At 40.4% G+C, this 26,857-nt stretch overlaps 2 protein-coding genes across 2 annotated transcripts in view; one reads left to right on the top strand and one right to left on the bottom strand.

Moving 5' to 3' along the window:
• The window catches only part of ALG3 (ALG3 alpha-1,3- mannosyltransferase), a 36,660-nt gene extending 34,841 nt beyond the window's left edge, over positions 1 to 1,819 (top strand). The window contains exons 8-9 of the mRNA XM_053710338.1: positions 1,286 to 1,430; positions 1,516 to 1,819. Coding sequence (XP_053566313.1) covers positions 1,286 to 1,430; positions 1,516 to 1,702 — 332 coding nt within the window. The 3' untranslated portion in view covers positions 1,703 to 1,819. The remainder of the gene's footprint in view (positions 1 to 1,285; positions 1,431 to 1,515) is intronic.
• A 115-nt stretch (positions 1,820 to 1,934) lies between these two features.
• The window catches only part of VWA5B2 (von Willebrand factor A domain containing 5B2), a 138,926-nt gene continuing 114,003 nt past the window's right edge, over positions 1,935 to 26,857 (bottom strand). Inside the window, exons 18-22 of the mRNA XM_053710337.1 lie at positions 3,846 to 3,944; positions 3,588 to 3,665; positions 2,910 to 2,964; positions 2,706 to 2,829; positions 1,935 to 2,577 (exon numbers count right to left, since the gene is read on the bottom strand). Of these exons, the coding sequence (XP_053566312.1) occupies positions 1,975 to 2,577; positions 2,706 to 2,829; positions 2,910 to 2,964; positions 3,588 to 3,665; positions 3,846 to 3,944 (959 nt within the window). The 3' untranslated portion in view covers positions 1,935 to 1,974. The remainder of the gene's footprint in view (positions 2,578 to 2,705; positions 2,830 to 2,909; positions 2,965 to 3,587; positions 3,666 to 3,845; positions 3,945 to 26,857) is intronic.

The raw sequence follows: 26,857 nt of genomic DNA, 5'->3' as shown, positions 1-26,857 counted from the left end.
GACAGTCTACTCCAGAATTTTGTTTGATTAAAAAGATAGATAATCCCTTTATTACCCATTCCCCCATTTTGCATAACCAACACTGTTATGTTAATATACTTTATATCTCTGTGATTACCTTGTATCTAAGCCTCTGCAGACTGCCCCCTTATTTCAGTTCTTTTGATACACTTGCATTTAGCCATGCAGTGCTGACTCAAATAACTACGGGATTGAGCACAATGTTATCTATATTTCACACATGAACTAGCTCTTTCTAGCTAGAGGCGGCCTTCAAGGACTTAGAAATTAGCACATCAAGAGCCAACCTAGTTTTAGCTTTCACCAAAGAATACTAAGAGAACAAAGCAAATTTGATGATAAATGTAAATTGGAAATTTGTTTAAAATTGCATGCCCTATCTGAATCATGAAAGTTTTTAATTTTGATTAGACTATCCCTTTAACCTCCTTATTAAAAAAATGTATTGTCTTCTTAGCTAAAAATTATGCAAGTCTACTCTATAATACTTACATAGCTTTCATACTTCTATTATCAAATTGTAAACAGTCTATATGCACAGAGACACCAGCTACAACTTCAGCATGTGCAAGAGTTCAAATTGTAATAGTATGTGATTCACTGAAGGTTAATAATTTAGAAATTTGTCAGAAAAACTGCTCATTTGAAATTCAGAGTAAGTGTTGACTTGATTATGCATATGATGAGATCCTTCTAGAATAGCGAGTAAAGAAAATATTTAAATCTCTAAAACTTCCACCAGGATAATCCTAATTATATATAAAATGTAAAGCATAACATAAAAGAAAATTTGACTATCCTATATTATAAAAGACAAGAGTTTGTCTGAAGCCGTCATGCGCAGTTCAGACAAACTCTTGCAGCTGATCGCACGGAGAGAGAGAGAGAGAGAGAGAGAGAGAGAGAGAGAGAGAGAAAGAAAAAGAGAGAGAATATAAATATCACACAACACGGCCCGTGTCAACGGGCTTTAGGACTAGTAAAGTATAAAATATTACTTTAAATGGAACATTATATTATTAAACAATACCCTTGGTCCTTTATTATCTTGTTATAGTATAGTGAAAATGCAAGAGCAAATAATTTAATTTGTATAAGATGGATTCCAGTTGTTTAGTACCATTGTATTTCTGTAAATATTTATATTTTGTATCTCTTTCTGTAGCTCAGGACTTCTTTGTTTAGGCAGCAACATATCCTGATGAATTTAATGTATTAGAATGTTCTCCCTCAGTAACAATATCCTTCCTTGACTCACTCTCAGAGATAATCTTTGTGCTATTCTCTAGCAATTTCCTGGGTGTAGTTTTCAGCCGCTCTCTGCACTACCAGTTCTACGTCTGGTACTTCCACTCTCTGCCCTACCTCCTGTGGTGCACGGACACAAGTGCCCTGCCAGGACTAGCAAAGTAAGCACAGTGGAATTTGGGAGAAAACATTCTTGGATAAGGGAGTTTTTGCTTTTCGTTTTATGTTTTTCTTTCTCCTTCACAGGATTTTGATTCTTGGTCTGATAGAGCTGTCCTGGAACACCTTTCCCTCCACTTCTTTCAGCTCAGGAGCTCTCCACCTCTGCCATGGAGCCATTTTGCTGCAGTTATGGTGTGGGACTCCCCCTAGTGACACCAGCAACACCAGTACTGGGCATATCGTACGTGTCCCTCGAAAAAAGAAGGAATAACTTTCCTAGCCAAAGAAGAGTGTTCATAAAAAGACTATCTCTCTCTGAGTGGGGGTAACTTACCCATTATGTAATGGATTATTTTTCTAATTTAATAAATGTAAACACAGTCTATAATTTATTTTCTGTGAGGTTAACACGATTGTGAGTATTAAGTGTTAGATCTCAATAACTTGCTATATGGGAATGTATAACTGAGTTCCATGTAACACAGAAACATGTAAGAGTCATCTTTAACTTCATTCCTTTATTTAAGCCTCTGCACTTACCACTCACACATTACCAGGTTTATAGCAAAGCATGTTTAAATTAAGATTCTCATCCCAGTGACGAAGTAACAGGAAAAGATGACGGGCAGCACCCTTAAGTGTTGAAACCTGTAGCCCATCAGGCAGTGTCTGTGCTTTTAGCCAGCTTTCAGCTCGTGCTGCCAACAGCTCCCATTCAGTGAAGAAACCAGCACAACAGTGTTCAAGCCAAGCGAGGGCTACAGCTGTGGCCCAGGTGCAACCCTCCAAGTCTGGGTCTGTTCCAGCATCAGAAGGACATGGAGAAGTCTCACATGGGTCTGTCTCAGACCCACGACCACTATCTGCCTGCTGGCAAAGAGCCTCCGGACAGGATGAAGCATGTAGAGGGAGAGATGAGGGGTCCTGCAATACAGGGACCTGAGGATGAGAGCCTCCCTTGCATGTTTGTGCACTCTGTCTTAAAAAGTGTGTCTGCTCTGGAGGAGATGGCTCTGATACAGGACTCAAGCTTCCATGGTGACAGCCATAAGGGGATGCACGAAGAAGTCGCTGAAGAGAAATCTGAATCACATTTGAAAAACTGCTATTAAGGGTGAAGAAGCCTTCTGAGGATTGCATGTTGATCTATACAAGAGAAGGTAAAAAAAAAATAAAAAAGGCTGCAACAATGTAAAATCATTGAACATTTCTTACAACTATAAAAAGCACTGCCTGGTAGTTGTTTTTAGCACCAAGATGAGAAAAGGTCTCACCAAGGGTAGATAATCCTTTATCTTCAGTTCCAGACATTTCTCGCTTTCACCACTCAGACATGGCGGTTTCAGAGGGGACAGCTTTCCAGAAATAGTGCGGATTCTCCTCTTTCCAATGCTGAACCTTATGTAGGAATTTTTATAGATATCATTTGTAAGTCAGAATTTACTGTCTATCCATAGAGGAAATCTAAGGCATCTTACCTGGAGCCAAGGGATGACTCTGATTTGTGTGATCCAAAGGCACAAAGAATATGACCTGGAAACAAAACATATAAAAAATTGCAACTGTTCATTATACATGGAACTTTAATGAATCAGAACATATTATAACTGATACAGTTTCTAACAGGCAAGACCCCCCCATAGTTTCAACATCATAATTCAGATGCACAAAGTTTTAAAAGGGACCTAAAACCCAACATTTTCTTTCAGAATTCAAACAGATAATACAATTTTCCAAGTTACTTTTTTTTTAATCTAATTTGCTTCATTATCTTGTTATCCTTTGTTGAAAGAGCAGCAATGCACTTCTGGGAGCTGGCTGAACATATCAGGTGAGCTAATGATAAGAGGCATATATGTGCAGCTACAAATCAGCAGCTAGCTTCTTGTAGTGCATTTCTGTTCCTACACCTAACTAGTAATGCTTTTCAACAAAGCATACTAAGAGAATGAAGCAAATTAGGAGTAAATTGGAAAAAAAGTTGTTTTTTTTAATTGCATGCTCTGTCTGAATAATGAGTTACTTTTACTTTACTATGCCTTTAAGGTTGTTTTGTCTGGGTAGTATATGTACAAAAAAAAAATACACCAATAATATACACACAGTGAGGCAATGACACATGCTTGTATGAAAGGTGACTATCAAAGTAGACTTGCCTTCCTTGCCACGTTGCTTATCCCAACTGTATTCAGACGGTAAGCTTACTGGGGAATGTGGTGAATTTTCAGTATTATCTAAAACATAACAGATGATAGGGTGAAATTTGAGCTTCACACTAACATTCTAAAAGGGTTATTGGTGATAGCTCTAAAACAATCTTATAATGGCTAAACAAAAAAATCTTTCTATTGTGATCCATCAGATTTTGATGACATATAGGAGGATTTGGACAGTCTTTTAAGAAGACACTTTACCTGATGTAACACATGCTTCTTCCATTGTTTCAGAATGTCTCCTATCCCGTTGACTCCAACCTCCTAAGCTTGACCCAAGGCTCTTCTTGTTGCGTCCACCTTAGGAAAACATAATTTATGCTTACCTGATAAATTTTTTTATTTCCGGATATAGTGAGTCCACAGCATCATCAATTACTAGTGGGAATATCACTCCTGGCCAGCAGGAGGAGGCAAACAGCACCACAGCAAAGCTGCTATATATGTCACTTCCCTTACCCATAACCCCCAGTTATTCAGCCGAAGGAAAATGGAAAAAGAAGATAATACAATGGTGTAGAGGTGCCTCTTAAAATAAGGGTGGGCCGTGGACTCACTAGATCTGGAAATAAATAAACTTATCAGGTAAGCATAAATTATGTTTTCTTTCTTAAGATATAGTGAGTCTATGGCATCATCAATTACTAGTGGGAACCAATACCCAAGCTAGAGGACACAGATGATTAGGGAGGGACAAGACAGGGAACCTAAACAGAAGGCACTACCGCTTGAAGAACCTTTCTCCCAAAACAAGCCTCAGCTGAGGCAAAAGAATAAAATTTGGAAAAAGTATGCAGAGAGGACCAAGTTGCAGCCTTGCAAATCTGTTCCACAGAAGCTTCATTTTTGAAAGCCCAAGAAGAAGAGACAGCCCTAGTGGAATGAGCTGTGATTCTCTCAGGAGGTTGTTATCCAGCAGTCTCATAAGCCAAATGAATTAAACTCTTCAGCCAAAGAGAGAGAAGTAGCCATAGCTATCTGACCCTTGCGTTTCCCAGAAAAACAAAATGCAGAAGACTGGCGAAAATCCTAAGTCGCCTGCAAGTTGAATTTCAAAGCATGCACAACATCCAAGTTATGTAACAAACGTTACTTTATGTGAAGAAGGATTGGGACATAGAGAGGGAACAACAATTTCCTGATTAATATTCCTGTCCGAAATAACTTTAGAAAGGAAACCTAACTTGGGCTTCGGGTTGGGGTGGTGAACACAGGGACTGTGGGGGGAATTCGGAAGTGCCTGGGGCGTGCGTGTGGCTGTCCTGGGAGTCAGGTTCTGTTTCTATTTGTGTGAGATACAATAAAAACATTAAGCAGGAAAAAAAAGAAAGGAAACCTAACTTAGTTGGAAGAACCACCTTATCAGCATGAAAGATAAGATAAGGGAAATCACAATGCAGTGCTGAGAGTTCTGAAACTCTTTAAGCAGAAGAAGAAGCAACAAACCTCTTAATATCTAAGGAATGCATAGGCTCAAACAGAGCCTGCTGTAAATCAGGTTAAGACTCCATGGAGGAGTAACAGGTTTAAACACAGGCCTGATTCTAACCAAGGCCTGACAAAAAGATTGCACGTCTGGCAAGACGCTTATGCAACAAAATAGAAAATGCAGAAATCTGACCCTTTAGAGTACTTCATCCAGACCCTCCTGGAGAAAAGACAGAATCCTAGGAATCCTGACTCTACTCCAAGAGAAACCTCTGGATCCACACCAAAATAGATATTTACGCCATATCTTATGGTAAAACTTTCTAGTCTCAATAACTGACTCTGAAAACCCACGCTTATACAAAATTAAGCGTTCAATCTCCAAGCAGTCAGCTTCAAAGAAAACAAGATTTGGATGAAGGAAGGAACCCTAAAGTAGAAGGTCCTTCCTCAGAGGCAGTCTCCAAGGTGGAAGAGATGACATATCCACTAGGTCTGCATACCAGATCCAGCAAGGCCACGGCAGTGCTATGAGAATCATTGATGCCCTCTCCTGCTTGATACGAGCAATGACTCGTGGAAGGAGAATGAACGGAGGAAACAGGTATGCTAAACTGAAAATCCAGGGGACCGCTAGAGCATCTATCAGAGCGGCCTGCGGATCCCTCAACCTTGACCCGTACCTCAGAGCTTGGCATTCTGCCGAGACGCCATTAAATCCAGCTCTGGTAACCCCCACTTGAGGGTTAAGCTTGAAAACACCTCCGGAAGGAGTTCCCACTCCCCCAGATGAAAAGCATCTCTGCTCAGAAAATCTGCTTCCCAATTGTCCACTCCTGGAATGTGGATAGCAGATAGACAACACGTGGGTCTCCACCCACTGAATAATTTGAGCCATCTTTTTCATGGCCAAGGAACTCTGAGTTCCTCCCTGGTGGTTGATGTAAGCCACTGAGGTTATGTTGTCCGACTGGAACCTGATAAACCGGGCTAAAGACAACTGAGGCCAAGCCAGAAGAGCATTGAAGAATGCTCTCAGCTCTAGGATATTTATGGGAAGAGCTGACTCTTCCCGAGTCCAGAGACCCTGACAGAGATGTTCCTGAGACAGCCACCACGGAAGAAATTCTCTTGTCGCCTGATTTATTCGTTGGGACTGATCCGCAGAATCCCTGATCCATTGCCTTAGCATGCACAATTGCAAAGCTCTGAGAAGGAACCGAGCAAATGGAATGATGTTCAAGAAAGATACCATCAGACAAATTGCCTCCATAAATTGAGCCACTGACGGCCAAAACAAGGACTGAAGGGCAAGACAAGAATTGAAAATCTTGGACTTTCGGACCTCTGTCAGAAAAATCCTCATCGATAGGGAATCTATTATGGTCCCTAAAAACACAACCTTTTTAGCTGGAACAAGGGAACTCTTTCCCAGATTCACTTTCCATCTGTGGGAACAAAGAAAAGACAACAACATTTCTGTATGAGAGTTTTTTTGTTGAAAAGATGGCGTCTGAAACAGAATATTGTCCAGGTAGGGTGCCACTGCAATGCCTCAAGACCGGATTATTGCCAATATAGCCCCCAGAACCTCTGAGAAAATTCTGGGGGCTGTGGCAAGGCCCAGCAGCAGAGCTACAAACTGAAAATAATTGTCCAAAAAGGTGAATCTCAGAAATTTGTGATGATCCCTGTGAATGGGAACATGAAGGTAGGCATCCTTTAGGTCTAAGGTCGTCATGACCTGACCCTCTTGGACCAAGGGAAGAATGAAACAGATTGGAATAGAACCCTAGACCCTGTTCCTGAATCGGAACTGGAACTATCACTCCCTTAACACACTTTAAGAATGCCTCTCTTTTAATCTGGTCTACAGATAATCTTGAGAGGAGGAACCTACCCCTGGGAGGAAAGGTCCTGAATTCTAGCTTGTAACCCCGGGATACAATGTCCACCGCCCATGGATCTGAGACATCCCGTATCCAGACTTGAGCGAAATGAGTAAGTCTGCCCCCACTGGATCCGATCCTGAATCGGGGGCAAACCCTTCATGCTGACTCGGAATCAGCTGCAGGTTTCTTTGATCACTTCCCCTTGTTCCAAGAAGGCTTGGAAGAGGGAGGGGGGAAGGCTTACCTCTGAAGTTACGAAAGGAACGAAAATTACTCTGACGTCCTTTCTGTCCTTATCTTGTGGCAGAAAAGATCCTTTTCCACCTGATATAACTAAAATGACTTCAGCCAGGCCTGGTCCAAACAAGGTCTTACCCTTGTAAAAGATCGCCAAAAGCTTGGATTTAGATGAAACATCCGCAGACCAGGATTTCAACCATAAAGCTCTGAAAGCTAGTACAGCAAAACCAGATATTCTTGCTCCCAACTTAATGACTTGTAAGGAGGCATCCGTGAAAAAGGAATTGGCTAACTTAAGAGCCTTACTCCTGTCCTGGATCTCCTCTAATGGGGAGACTGCCTAAATAGAATTAGACAACGCATCAAACCAGTAGGCAACCGTACTGGTGACAGTGGCAATACACACTGCAGGTTGCAATTGGAGATGAATATGCATCTTTAGCTTCTTGTCCATTGGATCCTTAAAAGAACAGCTATCCTCTATGGGAATAGTCGTTCTCTTGGCCAAAGTGGAGATCACTCCCTCCACCTTAGGAACCGTCTGCCACAACGCCGTAATGGAGTCAGCTATTGGAAACATTTCCCTGAAAATTGGAGATAGAGAAAAGGAAATTCAAGGCCTCTCCCACTCCTGAGCAATAATCTCTGTAGCACGGTCTGGTACAGGGAATACCTCCACATCAAAGTATTTATTTAACTTACTAGATTTCTTAGGATTGACCACAATAGTCCTATCGGAGTCGTCCAAGGTAGCCAAAACCTCCTTTAGCAACATACCGAGGTGTTCCGGCTTAAACCTGAAGGATACAACTTTAGCATCAGGAGAAGGAATTATACTGTGTGAGTCAGAGATTTCACCCTCAGATGTGCCTTCCTCAGACTTCTGAGAAGCAACAGCCTTGATAGCCACAACCGGCTATGATGCAAAGAAACTCCTACAGGAGTGTGAGAGGAACTGCAGAGCACTGCATGTGGTGACGAGATTGGACGCTTGAGGAGAAAGCTGCGGTAATTCTGATACAGGAGAAACCTGAACAGCATCAGCCTTAGAGGATGGTGGCTCAACAACAACAACTTTTTTTTAATTTTTTTTAAATAAAATAAAGTTCTTTCAAAACATGAAAAACAAAAAGGTAGAGGGGGTTCTACTTGGATAGAAAAGCAAAGTTTGCATGTAACAGCTAGCAAGGCCTCTAGTTCCATAATGCAACTAACAATATATTTAACTCGCAATTGATACTGTCTCTTTAAGGCTTAAATCAATTTATTTCAAAACAAGGTTTATTTATTTAATTAACATGCAAAAAATATATACCCCCTTTATAGGCACACTCTACACTACACCTCAACAAAACTGCTGAGGTGCCTACCTACCCCAGAAGACAGGATTCTTAGCTGTTGGAATATACAGGAAACCTGGATGGCAATGTGTCCTTATAGTTACGGACTACTCCGGAGCTCTAAAACCAAAGTCGGAGCTATACGATACCGGAGCTGGTAACATTATGTGTCACCACTCCGGAAGCTCCTAAACAGGATGCGCTAGAAAGCGTGTGCTTCTGACTGCCGCCTCAGAAGGGAACCGCCTCTCTTTGTACAGAGGCAGTCCCGGCGGCCATAATGCAAATAAAGAAAACGGCAAACACGTTGCCTGTTAAAACAACCGCATGGTCGGTAAGAGTGTCCTGGACCGGTAACAATTAAACCGGAACTAGGAAAAAACAGACTGAGCCACCAGTGAGCCGGGCAATTAACCCTGAAATGCCCAGATCCCCTAATCACCCTCAGTGCCTGCTAATCTGCCATAATAGATCCTTAAGAGGATCAAAATAAAGTCTATACGTCCCTTATTTGGCAGCAAGAAGCTGCTTAAAGTGCCAGGGTTCTTTGTAGCTCAAATAAAAAAATGGCACTTACCTGTAAGTAAGGCTGTCCGGCAGAAAAGGCAGCTCACCCGGTGTGAGAGGATTCCATTCCTTACATGGACCTGTGAAGAAAGAAAGATTAGAGTAAACTTACTCAGGCTTTCTGAATAGGGCAGCAATCTATTGAGAGGCACAGTAAGGACTTTACCCCACAAGTTCACAACTGCTTAAAAGCCACCACTGCCCTACTGAAGAGACTGACGTTGGGTACGGCTAAACACAAGGAAAGATCAGAGCAAAACTACTCTGCTTTTAAAATAATAGACTATTGACTGAAGTAAACTTCTTTTCAGACACCAAAAAATACTTCACCTCCTCCTTGCACCGCAGGCAAAGAGAATGACTGGGGGTTATGGGTAAGGGAAGTAACATATATAGCAGCTTTGCTGTGGTGCTCTTTGCTTCCTCCTGCTGGCCAGGAGTGATATTCCCACTAGTAATTGATGATGCCGTGGACTCACTATATCTTAGGAAATATTTATTTTTATTTTTTAACAAACAATGGTCTAATACAACACTGTGCAGTTATAGTACACTAATCTCTGGAGATACATTAATAAAAAACTTTGCAGAGGCAAGGGTGTGATTATTTCTGCGTTTATGGGGAGGGTTTATAGTAAAGTAGATGAGGTTGAAAAAAGTCCACTGGGTTCAGCCTATACAACATGACCTCTCTGAAGAATTGTTACCTGACACCTGTGCTCACAAAAATAGCACACCCTCACCTCTGGAAAATGATTGTCTCACACATGCTCACAAAAATAGCACGCCCTCACCTCTGGAGAATTTTTACCTCATGCCTGTGTGCTCACACACAATGACTAAATGCTAGATTTTAGTCATAAATGCTTGTATATTCAAGCCTTAACCTTGCATAATGAGGTTGGAGACTAGGGGAATTTTGACTAGAGCCATTGGAACGTGCAGTTGTATGACTGCTGGGCCTCTGTGAGCTAGTCAATGACTCAAATTCAGTTAGCGGGTTATATGTTGTTAGCATTTAAAGATAGGTTTACACCTTCACCTCTGGAGAATTATTGCTTCACACCTTCACCACAAAAATGTAAATGTTATTTACAAGTATGATTAAAACATAAAGTAGCAGTGATACCACAAGAAATGGAGATGAAGAACAATATATAGCTGCTAAAGCTGCAAGTCTTCTAAAAAAGAAAGAACACTAAATAGGTGTAAATAGCAATAGAAACAAACTACTCTACTGACCTGAAGAGGAGGTGGAAGATCGAAACGTTTTTGTCTTTGGTCACATAGTCTGGCCAGGTTAAGAAAGTGGACTAGCTACATTTGTGGATCTTCAATTTTAGGCAAGTATCCTTTTTTTTTTATTAGATAGTTTTTTTATATACTATGAATAAATCAAAAAGAAAGCACCAGAGAGCAAAGGGTATACTCTAAGTGCAGTGAATTTATTATACAGTAAAATCACATCTAAAAAAATTACACTCACAAAAATGGCCTCACTTAAAGCCGAGGTAAACTGTTAATGAAATCTGCTCAGATACACAGAGTTCCAATATTTCTCCTGGTCTTGAGTAGAAGTGGTACATTATCCACATGTAGTGTCTCTTGTTCAAAGTAGAGCTTATAAAATTGTTTTTGAGCTATTAAATTATTCGTTTAATTAGTTTTGGCCATTTATATGAGCCATGAGGCTAACAAGAAAACTCCATTAAATAAAAACATAATATATGCTTACCTGATAAATTAATTTCTTTCATGGTGGTGAAAGTCCACGATCCATTACCCTTGTGAATTACTCTTTCATACCACTAGGAGGAGGCAAAGATTCCCAAACCTCAAGAGCTCTAAAAACAAAGAAACTCCCAACTCACATGTACCTCAGTCTAATGTATAACCAAGCAACATGAGGTAAGAAAAAGGAATAAGAGCCATAAAAGGAGCAGGGAAAAAAGTTGTGCTCAAGAAAAAACTAACCCTAAAAAACAGGGTGTGGTTACTCCTGGGAACTAATACCCAAGCTGTGCAGTCCATGAGTAATACCATAAGAGGGATTTAAAAAAACATTTTTCACTGAAAAGTTAAAACCACAACCCCACAAAAACAAACTTTTTTGTTTAATGCACTTAAAAAATAAATCAAGGGGGGGGGGGCGTGTCTAAGCCGCGCCATGATCAGAAGCAAAGTCGGAAAGCTCCTCAAACAAATATGACAATTTAATATTTATTTTCTCTCAAATATGACATTTTGACCCACATCTTAACTCAGTAACTAAGGAGAAGACAAGGAGCCGAACAATACAAATATTTATCTGACCACACCAGCAGAACCCAAATTGTTTGAGTTTACAGGCGGCTGCTTCATTACACCTACACAATACCCCCCTCGGTTTTCGATGTATCCGAGTTAAGCAGTGCTTACCTGCTGTTAACCTCAAGATTCCTCTGGACTTCATTTAAAAGCATATGGAACTATGGAGTCGAACAAACTCTTTCTATGATACTAGCAGCTGGGAACTACGAGAGGTTCAGAGTTCTTCGAAAGCCTCTCTAACCTATCCAGAAAAGTTTTGTAGTTATACTAGGTCTTAAAGATGGCGGCAGAGATAATTTCTTACCTGAAGAGGGTTGAGGCCTTACTAGATACACATTTCTACGAGACACGATCGATTCTCACTACAGAGAAGATCTCCTCAGACAGCCGAAACAATTATGTGTTGGACAAATGATCGGTAAGATACGATCCACCCCCGACCATTACAACTCCACTGGATTTACATGAAGTGCCCTTGCTTCAGCGCAATCTGTGGATGATCCCAGAGGTTCAGAGCTGCGGAGAATATACCATGTCATATGGAGTTTGCTCCCGGGGTGTTAGCTTGGAACAGGTTTGGGAGAGCAGCGGTACTGCAACACATCCAGATAAAGGAAGTGACATCGGGACAACTGAGAATGCTGTTGACATCTATGAACAGCTCTTTCCAGCTCGATACCGGAATTCTCCAATCTTGTGTGCTTACTGGAAGTCGCAGACACGGAGTCCAGTTAAAGGGACGCTGAACCCAAATTGTTTCTTTTGTGATTCAGATAGACCATGCAATTTTAAGCAACTTTCTAATGTACTCCTCTTATCAAATGTTCTTCATTCTCTTGGTATATTTATTTGAAAAGCAAGAATGAGTTTAGAAGCCGGCCCATTTTTGGTGAACAACCTGGGTTGTTCTTGCTGATTGGTGGATAAATTCACCCACCAATAAACAAGTGCTGTCCTGGGTACTGAACCAAAAAATGACTGGCTCCTTAGCTTAGATGCCTTCTTTTTCAAATAACGATAGCAAGAGAACAAAGAACAATTTATACAGTAATAGGAGTAAATTAGAAAGTTGCTTAAAATTGCATGCGCTATCTGAATCACGAAAGAAAACATTTGGGTTCAGTGTCCCTTTAACTACTATCTGGGTTACAGCTCTGACCCGTAGAGGGACGTTATTTGATCATAGCTTGGTCTTAATTTTAACCAAGTAGAATACTCTCCAAGGCAACCCCATCTTCCAGATGAAACCAAGAACTGGAGTTGGATGACGGCCCATTAAGGGTTAATATCACCCTATATATATATATATATATATATATATATATATATACTAACTTTTACTACTCTAGTTATTGTCAGCCTATATTGAAATAAGAGCCAAAGCAGAGGTGACTGGATATATGAAGGCTTATGCTGACACCTTAAAGAGAGGGCCCCTCACCTCCTCATTATAGGCTGATACTATGGAGTTTGGATATTCCTTGCTGTTACTACACCCAACTGGTATGTTTAGCTCACAGAGTCCACACCATCACAAATACTTAAGACGCTTGTAGTTTGGTGCCTGTTTTAACCCAGTTTCTTGCAGGATAAGAGGGGTGGACTTGGCTAGAGATATTAGAGAAACCAGTGTTTAATTGTTTAATATATGCCAGCCTATTATGGCACTCCTTTTTTCCTTTTCACTTGTTATTTTTAACTCAAAGTGGGGCTTTCCCATTGTTTTTTATGAGGAACCAGACTTCTCTTTCTGATCCTCATCAGAATTTATTTTGCTCAGAGGCAGTTAAAACATAATATGCTACTCACTAACACATATAAATCAATGATGACCCTTTTGTCGGCGGCCGTGGCATTCAGGTCAGTTCCATCCAGTCTTAAGTAGCCTCACACAAATAGAAACTACAGTATGCCATTGTAAATAATAAGCAGTTATTAGCCTTAATTAAAAGTTTGCATTAAACATATGGCAAACCTTTTATATTCTTGGAAAGACAATTTGAAGTAACTCTGTTAGCCATGGTTCACTTCCCTATCATTCTTTACAAGATTTATTTCTTGCTAGATTTTGAGTAATATACTTAATCTGCACACTATCAAGGGAAAATTTTCACATATTAAACAGAGAATGTACATTGTATATTATTAGGTTTGCCTAAGCCCGCTTAAGGTGGATTGACATCTGCTGATATAGCCCGTAACTTGTCTCCATAGTCCCATTGCACCAGTGGCTTATTTGGGTTTTGTGCTGCCCTAGGCACTCAAAATGATGCTTCCCCCTCCCTTATAGGCCTACTTTAAAGGGACAGTCTACCATAGAATTGTTATTGTTTTAAAAGATAGATAATCCCTTTATTACCCATTCCCCAGTTTTGCATAACCAACACAGTTATATTAATATACTTTTTACCTCTGTGATTAGCTTGTATCTAAGAACCTTCTTCCAGCCCCCTGATCACATGACTGTGACTGTTTATTATCTAGTGTCTTAAATTTAGCATTGTTTTGTGCTAAATCTTAAATAACCCCCTGTGCCTGAACACAGTGTTATCTATATGGCCCATGTGTACTTTCTGTCTCTTTGTGTTGAAAAGAGATTTAAACAGCCTGTGATAATAGGCAGCCCTCAAAGGCTTAGAAATTAGCATATGAGCCTACCTATGTTTAGTTTAAACTAAGAATACCAAGAGAAAAAAGCAAATTTGATAATAAAAGTAAATTGGAAAGTTGATTAAAATTAATCAACAGTATACTAGACTGTCCCTTTAACCTTCTTTTTTTCTCTCTCAGAATTCAAAATAACTTTTATTTCCCTTTGTTTTTGTTTTTTCAAAAACAGTCTGGCAGTTAAAAAATCCACATAGTGTAATACATACACACACATATATATATATATATATATATATATATATATATATATATATATATATATATATATATATATATATATATATATATATGTGTGTGTGTGTGTGCATTGCAGTATACTATATATATATATATATATATATATATATACACACACACATATATGCCCTTCTCTCCATCTTTCTGCTCTAACTTATAACAACTTGTCGAGGGGCCTCAGACCGCATAATATATTCCGTGCAGTAGTGTGTAAATACTCACCGTAGCCCCTAAGCCTCTCGGTATATACAGCCCCCCACCCCAGGGATGTCAGCCAGAGAAGCGGACTGTGATTCCTGTGTCCGGCGCTTTACATTCCAACTACCGCAGCCAATGACGTGCAAGCTCGTCGCAGGCCACCGAGACACCGCGCATGCGTATATCGCAGCGTTGAATCTAACCATCAGCGACATCTGCCTGACATTGTTAGAAATGCAGACGGAATATACACAGGAGTGTCAGACCCCAAATACTCTATAAATGCAGCGGCCGGGGGCAATGGAAAAAAGTGCCCCCCCCCCCAAAAAAAAAAAAAATTGCCGCTCTAGGCACAAGCCTTGTTGGCCTAGGCCTTAATACGCCCCTCCATTGCACATATGCTGTAGTTGTAGCTAGCTCCTGGGGTACAGCATATGCACCCATAATCCTATGTATATATTTGAACTTTATCTTCAAGCTACCATCCTAGCTTCTTTTCTTTAAGTGACTCTTTTCATCATTTATTGTTCATTCGCATTAATTTACTTACTATTATACCACGGTCCAATTCCATTCCCCTCTTTTAGAATACAGCTTATACTTCATTTTACATAATTTTATGGCCAGATATCACACTACTAGGCGATCTACTCTATTGGGGAAAGAAAATGAGGTATCTTTTTATTTTATGTACATTAAGATCTGCATTGATGTTTTACAGATACTAGTAAACTTATTCAATCAGTGGTCCAAGAGTGACCTTTCTATCAGTTGACACCCTCCCCTGTGTCATACTTCCTTGTCTGGGGACAAGAGTGACCCTTTTTAGGTTGGGAGGCGTTATAATCCTACATAAAATGAGATCTAATAGTATTCTGTTCATTTAAACATGTGATATAAAAAATGTAACCTCTTATAATTAATAGTTTGTTTGGCTTACAATTGGCTATTATAACGTATCACTCTAATAGACAATTCATGATCTAGAGGTTCTAGTATTAAGCTAACATATAAATTAAAAAGGAGGTATCAAATTATTTTTTGCACTTTAAAAGGGACAGTCTACACCTGTATTAATATTACGGGTTACCTTAGATCGTGTTCCGATTTTCCTAGCTCACCCCCTCTACCCTAAAGAGTCTGCTTCACAAACGGAGGTATTCAAAATCAAAACTTTGATTCTAATCGTTAAAAATGGCAGACAAACTCCACCCATTCCCTTCTCCTACCTTGAACTCCCCTTCTCTTTGTATCTCATACTCGTTCACGTACAACCACCTACGTATTTACCGTGTAAACACGCATGCTCCTATTTACAAAAGTTATGTAGAGGAAGTCCGTCTGTGCTGCAGGAAAATAACTAAGTTGAGTGTTTTTTTGTTCCTTTTTGTTTTGTTTTTTCTTCAGAAGGTGCGCATGCGCTAAACAACGAAAGCGCAATCCTGTTTTTTAATCGGTGATCTAATTTTGAGTGGAGCGTTTTAAAGTAGAGAGTCTATGATGTAGTTAAAGGGACAGTCTAGTCAGAATTAAACTTTCATGATTCAGATAGGGCATGCAATTTTAAACAACTTTCCAATTGACTATTATCATTATATTTGCTTTGTTCCCTTGGTGGTATTTTTGAAAAGCTAAACCTAGCTAGGCTAAAATTGATTTCTAAACCGTTGAAAACCGCCTCTCTGCTCAGAGCATTTTGAAAGTTTTTCACAGTTAGACAGTACTAGTTCATGTGTGTCATATAGATAAACATCGTGCTCACTCCCGTGGAGTTATTTAGGAGTCTGCACTGATTGGCTTAACTGCATGTCTGTCAAAAGCACTGAGATAAGGGGGCAGTCTGCAGAGGCTTAGATACAAGGTAATCACAGAGGTAAAACATATTAATACAACTGTCTTGGTTATGCAAAACTGGAGAATGGGTAATAAAGGGATTATCTACCTTTTTAAACAATAAAAATTCTGGTGTAGACTGTCCCTTTAATAGGCGGAACTGGTCTGCATTTATAACAATTAGAATCAGAGTTCTGATTATGAATAACTCCGTTTGTGAAGCAGACTCGTTACGGTAGAGGGGGTGAGTTAGGACAATCTGAACTTTATCTAACATATAGGCTAATGTTAATACGGGTGTAGACTGTCCCTTTAAGTTTTACATTGTTATTAGAGACAACATGGTTTGTTATATTTTCTGAGAATCTTATTGGTTGTCTTCAGATTTGTAAAACAGGAAATTTTATGTGAAAAACATGTTTAGTTTTATTTTATGTTTGGCATGGCCGTTTGAGCATTTCTTATTTGCATTCTATATGTATGCTAACACAAAGTGTATGTTATTTTACGAAATACCTCAATAAAAAAAACTTTGGAAAAAAAAAAAAAATCAATCAGGGAAGAAAAAAAACCAAGCGGAGACAACTGCCTGAAGGACCTTCCTACTAAAAGCTACCTCAGAAGAAGCAATTAGTAGAATTTTGTAAAAATATGCCAATAAGTCCAAGTAGCTGCCTTGCCAATTTGGTCAACTGAGGCATCATTCTTGAAAGTCCAAGAAGTGGCATCTGGAATGGAAAAAAAACACGGGTTTTAGCAACAATTATAAAGACTGAATCTAAACTGTTAAAAGGCTTGTCCACAAAACCCTTAGAGTCTTTAACCCCTAAAGTAAGCAAAACCTATGAGGAAAATCAAGTTCAACATCAGAAGAAGATTCCTCATCAGAGGAAACTCCCCTTCTGAAGACACAACAGGAATCCATAGCATTAGTAGATGGTAAATTCTGAACTGACCTTGAAGGTAACATTTCAGAAACTGTAGATTAGATGAGATCTTTCCTTGAGCAAAATCTGTAGAGCTCCCCTGTATGGAACAAACAGATGGAGCAGTAATACCCACAGAAGCAGATACCTCAGCTTTTTTTTACAATACACTAACATAACATTGGAAAGTGTTCAGAGGACACAGCTTCTAAGGTAGATTTAGGGACAGAATCAGAAAGCTCCATTATAGCATTGAACTACAATAGCATAAACAATTATATCCCCTTAAAAAAGCTCTTGAGGAATGGAAAACTTACCCCTCCTAAAGAAGCTTAATAAAATGTACAGGTTTAAGGCGTGCTAAGCTGAAACAAAAATAAAGCAGGAGACTAGTAGACTACACAACCCGAAGCCTGGATAGTACTCAGCAGAGTAGGAGAATGCACGCAAAAACTACACTATTATAAAGGAAATAAATATGAGCATACTAAAGGGCATAAGTGCGCTAACCCAACGCGCTGACCCAAAAGCCGGCATGAGGTAAAAAATACAAACTAAACCCTGTGCAACAAAAAAATCTGATGTGTGTAAAAAAACATAAAGGTGAATGAAAATAAATTTAAGAGTCTGTCGCCAGGCTATATATATTTATAAATATATCATTATAAATGCCCCAACTAGGTAAAGTAGATAGCCAAATCAGTACTGAAACATATCAGCAGAGGTTATGGAATATGAGTATATTGTAGATCTATAAGAGGAGGCAAAAAGACACATCCCTGGGACCACTATGGAAGGTTTGTGGCCAAATTTTATCACATGAGGTGAAAAAAAGAGCCACTAACCATACTCCATATACATGCCTCTGACAAACACTGTATTCTGAGGGTAAAATGGGCCTCAACATAGCCCCTCTCACTGAAGACTCATATACACATCTTCTCTCTTTACCTTCCTCCAGCGGAGGCAAAGAAAAGACTGAGGTACCTGTGAGGTGGGAGGGGGGTTTGGGAATTTATATGAAAGAAAACAACATTTATGCTTACCCGATAAATTTATTTATTTCATGACGGTCTATGAGCCATCACATATGGGAAATTTCCCTCCTGATCACTAGGAGGAGGCAAAAGATACCCCAACACACCAGAGATTTAACTCTCTCCCAACAATCCCCAATCATACATACTGCCAAGTAAATGTGGAAAAACAGAAAAGCAGGAAAGATAAAGCAGGGCAACAGAACAAAATAAAGGGAGGGTTTGTGGATTCTCACCAGCAAATAAATTAATTCATCAGGTAAGCATAACATTTATTTTCTTTCATCAGATGGTGAGAGTCCATGAGCCATTGCATGTGGGAATCAATACCCAAGCAGTGAAGTCCTTGAGATCACCGTGAAATAGTGAGGGACAAACAGTGAAGGCCGGTATGTTACTGATCAGGTATTATGGCCCACAGAGCTATCCTGGAAAAAGCAGCTTCAGAAAAGGCATGCACATCAAAATTATAAAACTTTGAAAAAGTGTAGAGAAGACCAAGTAGCTATCTTGCAAATCTGTCAATACAAGCCTCATCACGAAAGGCCCAAGAAGTGGCAACTATTCTGGTAGAATGAGCAGTAATGCACTCAGGGGGAGTTTTCCCCACAATCAAACAAGCCTTAAAAAGTAACAGCCATAGCTTTCTGACTTTTGTGAGGCTTAGAAAAATGAACAAAAAAAGAATAAAGTAGGAAATCTTTTGTGGCTTCCCTTATAACCCGAATAAAAAGTACCTTCCAGGATAAAATAAAAGTTGAAGGTGCACATCATGCATCGGTTTAAAAGGATGAGTTTGAAGAACCCTTAATATCAATTTAAGATTCCAAGGAGCAGACACTGGATGAATAACTGGTTTAAACAAAGGTCTAAAAATCTGGAATCCTAGCAATTTTCTCATGAACAACACAAAACAAAAAAAGACCAAATCTGAGCCTTCAGAGAATTGGCTAACACACCCTTATCCAGACCCTTCTGCAAGAATTCCAGCGATTAACTTTGCGAGCACACCACGCAAAAAAGGTTTTCCAGACCTTATGATAAATATGTCTGGTAACAGATTTCCTAGCCTAAATAAAGGTCAGAAGAACCTCTCTAAGACAGCACTAAGCATTCAATCACCATGCCATTAAATTCAGAGCTTTAAAATCCTGATTAAAGAAAGAACCTTGAGAGTAAAGATACCATTATTAGATGGGCGCAAGGGCATTTGAACCAGATACACAAACTAAATCCTCCAAGACTACGCCAGAGCAATCAGAATTACCTAAGCTTGTGCCTGCTTGATTCTGGCTATCACCCTAGATGGTAACACAAACAGAGGGAAAATGTCAATCAGGTTGAATGGCCAAGGTACCATAAGGGCATCTAAATGACTTGCCTGAGGGTCCTGAGTCCTGGCACAATACTGAGAGACAGTTTGTGATTCAGACGAGAGGCCCTGAGAACCATCTCTGGCAGACCCAAGAATCTCACAATGGGCTCGAAAACATAATGATTCAGCAACCATTTCCCTGGATGAAGAGAATGGCGATTGAGATAGTCTGCCTCCCATTGTTCACACAAGGAATGTAAATGGCAGAAATCATGCAATGATGATGCTCTGTCCAGCTGATGATGCAGGATACTTTGATTATCACTAAGGAACATCAAGTTCCTCCCTGATAATTCTATGCACTGAGCAATTAAAGGAAGAGGATTCAGCTGCAGGATTCAGCACAATCACTGAATCAATTATGAACCCCCCCCCCCAAAAAAAAGACACGTGTCTGAGGAGTTAAAGAGCTCAACTGAAGTACCATCTGAGTGTGGGACATCGTCAGATAAAAAGGAGCATGAACCAGAAGGGCATCCTTCTATTACAGAGAATTCCTGTGGTCAAACTATAGACAAAAGAGTTCCCAGCACCTTTGTAAACACTCAGGGTGCTGCAGCTAGACCAAAATAGAGGGCCAAACTCTGATAATGCTTGTCTAGCAAAGCAAATCTGAGGGACTTGGCATGAACCCTGTGACTATGGATATGCAAGTAAGCGTCTATTAAGATTATGGTAGTCATAAATTGACCCTCCTGCACTAAAGTGTGAATAGTTTACATTTTGAAATTAGGAACTTTCATGAATTTGTTCAATATCTTGAGATCCAAAACAGGCGGAAAAGTACCCTCTTTCTTTGGTACTCTAAAGACATTTGAATAAAACCCCTGGTTTGATTCTGAAGTTGGAACTGGAATAATCGCTCCAATTTCAAGTCTCTTACACAAGCCAAAAAGGCTTTGGCCTTTAAAGAATCTCGAGGCACTTGAGACAGAAAGAATCTTCCCCAAGAATGCCTTGAACCAGAACTTATTTAATACCTCAAAGAAATTATTTGCAATACCCAAGGATCCTGAACAGCTCTCCTAAGCCTCCCGAAAAAGACAAAATCTGCCCCCCCACCAGAGACTGATCTGGCATGGGGGCCACATCTTCATGCTTTAGTCTTAGAGGCTGGGGTAAACTTAATGGATTTTATGTTTTTTAAAAACCAAGGACTGGTCTTCTAAGAAGGTTTAGAGTAGCAAGAACTCTGGGCAGAGATCCGAGCTTTATGAGACTTGTCAAAAGGCGCAAAAAACATCCTGCAAATCTAGGCTTCCGCTTAGATTTTTTATCTTAGGGCAGAAAACTCCCTTACCCTCATTAACTGTTGCAATAATAACATCCAGTCCAGACCCAAACAGAGATTTACCCTGAAAGATAAAGTAATCTGCATTTAGAATTGAATCAGCAGACCAAGCCACAAAGCTTGTCTAGCTAAAACAGCTAATGCAGCATTCTTAGCAGTAATGCAAACCATTTCCACTGCTTTGTCACAAATAAAGGAATTTGCTGTTCTCAGGAGATTAATGCGGTACTGAGTCTCATCCAAATTAGGTTCCTTAGAAACAAGTTTTGAAAAGTTGTCACACCAAACAGAAGTAGCAGCAGTAACACTAACAGCAGGCCAAAACATAAAGCCTGAAAGCTGAAAGCCTATGAAAACCTTCAAGTTTTCTATCTAAAGGATCCTTAAATGAGGAACTACCCTCCAAAGGAATAGTCATATGCCTAGCAGTCATATGCCTAGCAAGAGTGGAAAAAGCTGCATTCACTTTAAGAATAGTTTCCCAAATATCTGAATGAACAGGAGGAAGAGAAAACATAGATATAAACTTAGCAGATGGAACAAAAGGATTACCTGGCTTTTGCCATTCATATAACTGCATGTAATAGACACTACTATAAAGAAAAAATAAACTTATGCTTACCTGATAAATTTCTTTCTTTCTTGACACAGTGAGTCCACGGATCATCATCAATTACTGTTGGGAATATCACTCCTGGCCAGCAGGAGGGGGGAAAAAGCACCACAGCAGAGCTGTTAAGTATCACTTTCCTTCCTACAAACCCCAGTCATTCTACCGAATGAAAGTAGAGAAAGGAAATAACACAAGGTTCAGAGGTGCCTGAGGTTTATATAAAACAATCCTGTCTAAAAAACAGGGAGGGCTGTGGACTCACCGTGTCAAGAAATAAATACATTTATCAGGTAAGCATACATTTTGTTTTCTTTCTTTCTGACATGGTGAGTCCACGGATCATCATCAATTACTGTTGGGAACCAATACCCAAGCTAGAGGACACAGTTGATACGGGAGGGACAAGACAGGTAAGCTAAACAGAAGGCACCAGCTTAAAGACCCTTACTCCCAAAGGAAACCTCAACTGAGACAAAAGAATCAAACTTAAAGCTTTAAGAAAAAGTGAGCAAAAAAAGGCCAAGTTGCCGCCTTACAATTCTGCTCTACAGATGCTTCCTGCTTGAAGGCCCAAGAAAAAAACACTGCCCTAGCGGAGAGAGCTGTAAAACTCTCAAGAGGCTGCTGTCCAGTAAGCTCAGAAGCTCTACGAAGAACACTTCTCAACCAGAGAGAAAGAAGTGGCAGAAGCTTTCTAGCCGTTATGACTATCCATAAAAAATAACAAACAATACCTAAGACTGACTAAGTCCTTAGTTGCCTGAAGATAAAATCTAATGGCCCGCACAACATCTAAGTTGTGTAACAGACATTCTTATGAGAAGGATTAGTACAGAGAAGTTCTTGATTAATATCTCTGTCCGAAAAACCTTAGGAAGAAACCAAACTTGGTACAAAGAACTGCCTTATCTGCCTGACATACTCCTCTAAGCTGAGAAATCGGAAATCCTCTGAGCAGAATAGCAGAAAAAACAAAACTTTGCAAGATAATATCTATGGAATGCCTAGGTTCAAACAGATTCTTGAGAAAAACTTTGAAAACAAGGTTAAGGCTCCAAGGGAGCAACTAACAACCACAGTCCTGAATCGAACCAGGACCTGGTAAAAGGATTGTAAATCCAAAACGTCCACCAGACGCTAGAGCAACAGAATGAAAAAATCTGCAATCTGACCCATGCGGGTACTAACAGATAACCCCTTCTCAAGGCCTACCTGTAGAAAAAATAGGCTCCTTGTATCATATCTTATAGAAAATCCTTCAGGATAGGCTTACAAGCCTGAGTCGTTGAGCTAAACCAAGCTCTCAATCTCCAGGCAATTAGTTCTTAAAATTGTATTTATGTAATACCCGGGATTGATCCTGGTTTTCCTTGTTCTATGGAGTTTTTGCCCTCTGACCACTGGAGGGCTTATCAGAAAAACGATATTTGAATGAAGGAAGAACCCCTGAAGCCGAGGGTCCTTCCACATTGGAAGTTTCCACAGAGGTACCAGCGATATCACTACTAGGTCCACTGACTAGATACTGCGAGGCCACCCAGGAGATAGGAGAAATCAATGCTCACGGCCACTGATCTGAACGATGATTCACAAAAAGAGAACAAACAGAGAAGAGGATAAGACAACCTGAAATTCCAGGGAACTGCCAGAGCATCTATTAGACCCAGAATGGGAAGTCTGCCTGCTCAGAATCTGCTTCCTAGATGTCCATTCCAGAAATGAGGGAGACAGATAGACAGTAACTTTGAGCACCTGTCCACAGAACAATCTGAAACACTTCCTAGACTAGGGAACTCAGAATTCTTCTGTGGGAGATGATGTAAGCCACAGAGGCTATGATTAACGACTGGAACACGAGAAAACTAGGCTGAATACAACCAAGGCCAAACATCAGAGCATTGTAAATAGCTCTCAACTCCAAAAGATGAAGGGGAGAATAGACATCTGCCAGGACTAAAGTCCCTGTGCCTTCAACGATTCCCAGACTCCTCCCCAGCCCAGCAGGCTGGTGCTGCGGTTCCAAACACCCAGGCAGGGCACCAAAGTATGTGTCCTGAGACCGATGATCCAGATAAAACCACCACGGGAAGAGACCTCTGACGAATGAACTAGAATCTCTGAAACAATTCAATCCCCATTCCAATGTCTGAGCATGCACAACTTCAGTGCTCTCAAACGGTATCGAGCAAGAGAATGCTGTCCCTAGAACCACCATCAAACCAATCACCTCTATACACAGGAGCTGAAGAAAGAGGTAAGAGGAAAGTCGTTTGGCTTTTCTGACCTCTGTCAGACAGAGTTACATTGATAGAGAAACATTATCCCTAAGCACACTACCCTTGTAGCTGGAAAAAGGGAGCTCCTTCCCAGCTCCACTTCCATTCATGGAACTAATGAAAGACAACAGAAAACCTCCGAATGAGATCATGCCTATAGACAGATTGCGCCCGAACCAAGAGGACATCCAGAAGGGAGGCCCCTGCAATCCCGGACGATTACAGCCCAGAATAGAAACACCGGAAGCTGTTGCAAGACCACTGCTGACCCACAACTGAAAGAGCTTGGCCGGAAAACAAAACTCAGAAAACTGAGATAACTGAATGAGAACCTAAGGGAACACATCCTTAAGGTCGATATAAACTGACCCTCTAGCACCAGGAAAGAATGAAGCGATTAGTCTCCATTTAAAAGAACGTACCCAATTTGAAATGCAAAGTGAAGAGAAAATCAGCTCCATTTGGATTCAAACTCCCAACCCTCTAGTTGCTAGGTGGCTTAGCTATCTACTGGACCACTTTCTAAGAAACTTGGCTAGACATTTAAAGTGAATGTAAATTTTGATGCTAAAGTGCCAGGTTTTTAAAAATTTGATTAAAAACAGGGGCACTTCAATTCATCAAAATTTACATTTCACTCATGTGAAAAAATACCTTTTAATCTTGACAGCCGCTTCAGCTTCCTCCGCCCGTCCCAAAGCCTCTTCCTGGGTCTAAAACTAGGAATCCGGCTTCCTCTAATCACAAATATTAAATTTACTAGATTCTGAGGATTGACAACGACAGGGTAGCCGAGGTCTATCCAATAGCCAACCCCTGTCAAATAATACACAAAGGCGTTCAGGCTTGAAACTGAAGAGAACTACTTCAGTACCAGATGAAGGAATTATACTGTCCTAGTCTGAGTTTAAACCCTCTGATGCTACCAACTAGCCTTCTCATCCGAGTATAAGAGGGGATATAATGCGTAGCAGTGAGCGGAGCAGAAACCTTATCTGATTTGTTAAATTTCCCCTTGCGAATTCCCTATAAGATAGGAAAAGCAGAAAATGCAGCAGATACCCGAAGATACCTGGGCAGACAAACTGCAAGCAAATAACTCCTCCTGGAGATTGAGAGGAACCGCAGGGCACTGCATGTGACTCCATACTAAGGCTTGGGACATTAGAGGAGAAAGCTGTGGCACAGCCTAGACAGCATCATCCAGGGAGACATGAGGCTAACAATACATTTTATGAACTTAAATTATTTTTTAAAAAAATAAAAAATAATCTAAAATGATCCTGTCACTTTAAGATTATATAGACATACATACCTCAGGAAGATATGAACTGATGCCTAAAAGCTGAAAAACACTTATAAATAAGGGAGTAGCCTCACTAACCTCTACTTGAGAATACAAAATTAAGTTTGCAAAAAGTCAAACTCATAAACTACATAATTTTACCACCAACATTAGAGGAAGAAAGTTTTTATTGCACAATATAGGGGTCGAAGCTCGTCAAAGTCAAAATCTGTAGCATTCTAAGAACCACCAGATTACTGCAAAATACCCAGAACTGTGTCCCTGTGGGTATCCCCCCGGCAACACAGTAGTTAAACATATAGTGCACAGCACCTAGAAAAAAACAAGCATCACGTTTGCGGCAAATAGCTCCGTTCTGACGAAGAACCAAAAGGAAGGTGTGTCCCTGTTCAGACACATCGTTCCAGATGGAAGAAAACGGCGCTTACCCGCAATACAGTAGAGAAGAAGAGGGTGGGGAAAAACAAACCCCATAGTAATAGCGCGCAGCTGATTTAGAGGGGGGAGAGAGCACAAAAGAGAGGGGGGAGAGAGCGCAAAAGAGAGGGGGGAGAGAGCGCAAAAGAGAGGGGGGAGAGAGCGCAAAAGAGAGGGGGGGAGAGAGCGCAAAAGAGAGGGGGGGAGAGAGCGCAAAAGAGAGGGGGAGAGAGCGCAAAAGAGGGGGAGAGAGCGCAAAAGAGAGGGGGAGAGAGCGCAAATTAGAGGGGGGAAGAGAGCGCAAAAGAGAGGGGGGAGAGAGCGCAAAAGAGAGGGGGGAGAGAGCGCAAAAGAGAGGGGGGGGAGAGAGCACAAAAGAGAGGGGGGATAGAGAGAGAGCAAGGGGTAGGACCACTGTACTGCAAAAAATGGCCCGTGTACACAGGCTTTAGGACTAGTATATTATATATTGGTATTGAAGTGGAACTGACTGTTTAGTGCATTGATATACATATAATCCTCTATCTCCTGTGTTTTTTAAGCTTTTTTGAGTGTATATGAACTATTTTAATAATCCTAATAAAGGTTATATTTTGAGGTTTCCTCCTTCTTTCATCTATTTGCTAAACTAATCCATCCAATAGGCCTTAAGAAATGTGAGTGCTACACATGTGTATATCATTGTCAGTCCCAGACTGAAATACTTGTTTTGTATAAATCAGCTGCACGTCTCTCACTGTGCTAAACACAATAACCCTAAGCGTCTCTTGACTTACTGTCGGAACCTCTAGGACTGAAAAATTACCAAGTGCTGCTCTACAGGGCCGGTGCTAGGATTTTTGGTTACACAGGCGAAAATAAAATTTTTAGAAAAGCTAATTATACAACATTGCTAGACAGAATCTCACAGAGCACATCATGTCTCACATTGTGTTACACCTATAGAGTATGTTTTAACTAGGAAGTTGAGTGCAATATGTATAGACAGGCAGCCCAACACTGCACAGCACCACATGACTTGACCATACATCCCAACATTTAAAAATTCAAAAGAGGGACCCACCCGTGGCAAAAATTTGAAATGTGGTGGGCAAGAGTGGGGGCTGGGCTTAAAAATCATAAGACCAAAGTAATATAAATACAATTCTAAATAAAGTCATATCTTTTAATACTCTTAGGCAGCAAATCAAACACAAGCTCAAACCACTGGTATAGCTATGTGAGCTCTGTATTTACTTAACCTTTCCAGAGACAGTG

This window comes from Bombina bombina, chromosome 4 (assembly GCF_027579735.1).
Source record: "Bombina bombina isolate aBomBom1 chromosome 4, aBomBom1.pri, whole genome shotgun sequence".
NCBI lineage: Eukaryota > Metazoa > Chordata > Amphibia > Anura > Bombinatoridae > Bombina > Bombina bombina.
Note: the sequence above shows the minus strand (reverse complement) of the source record. Positions and strands in the feature narration are given on the sequence as shown.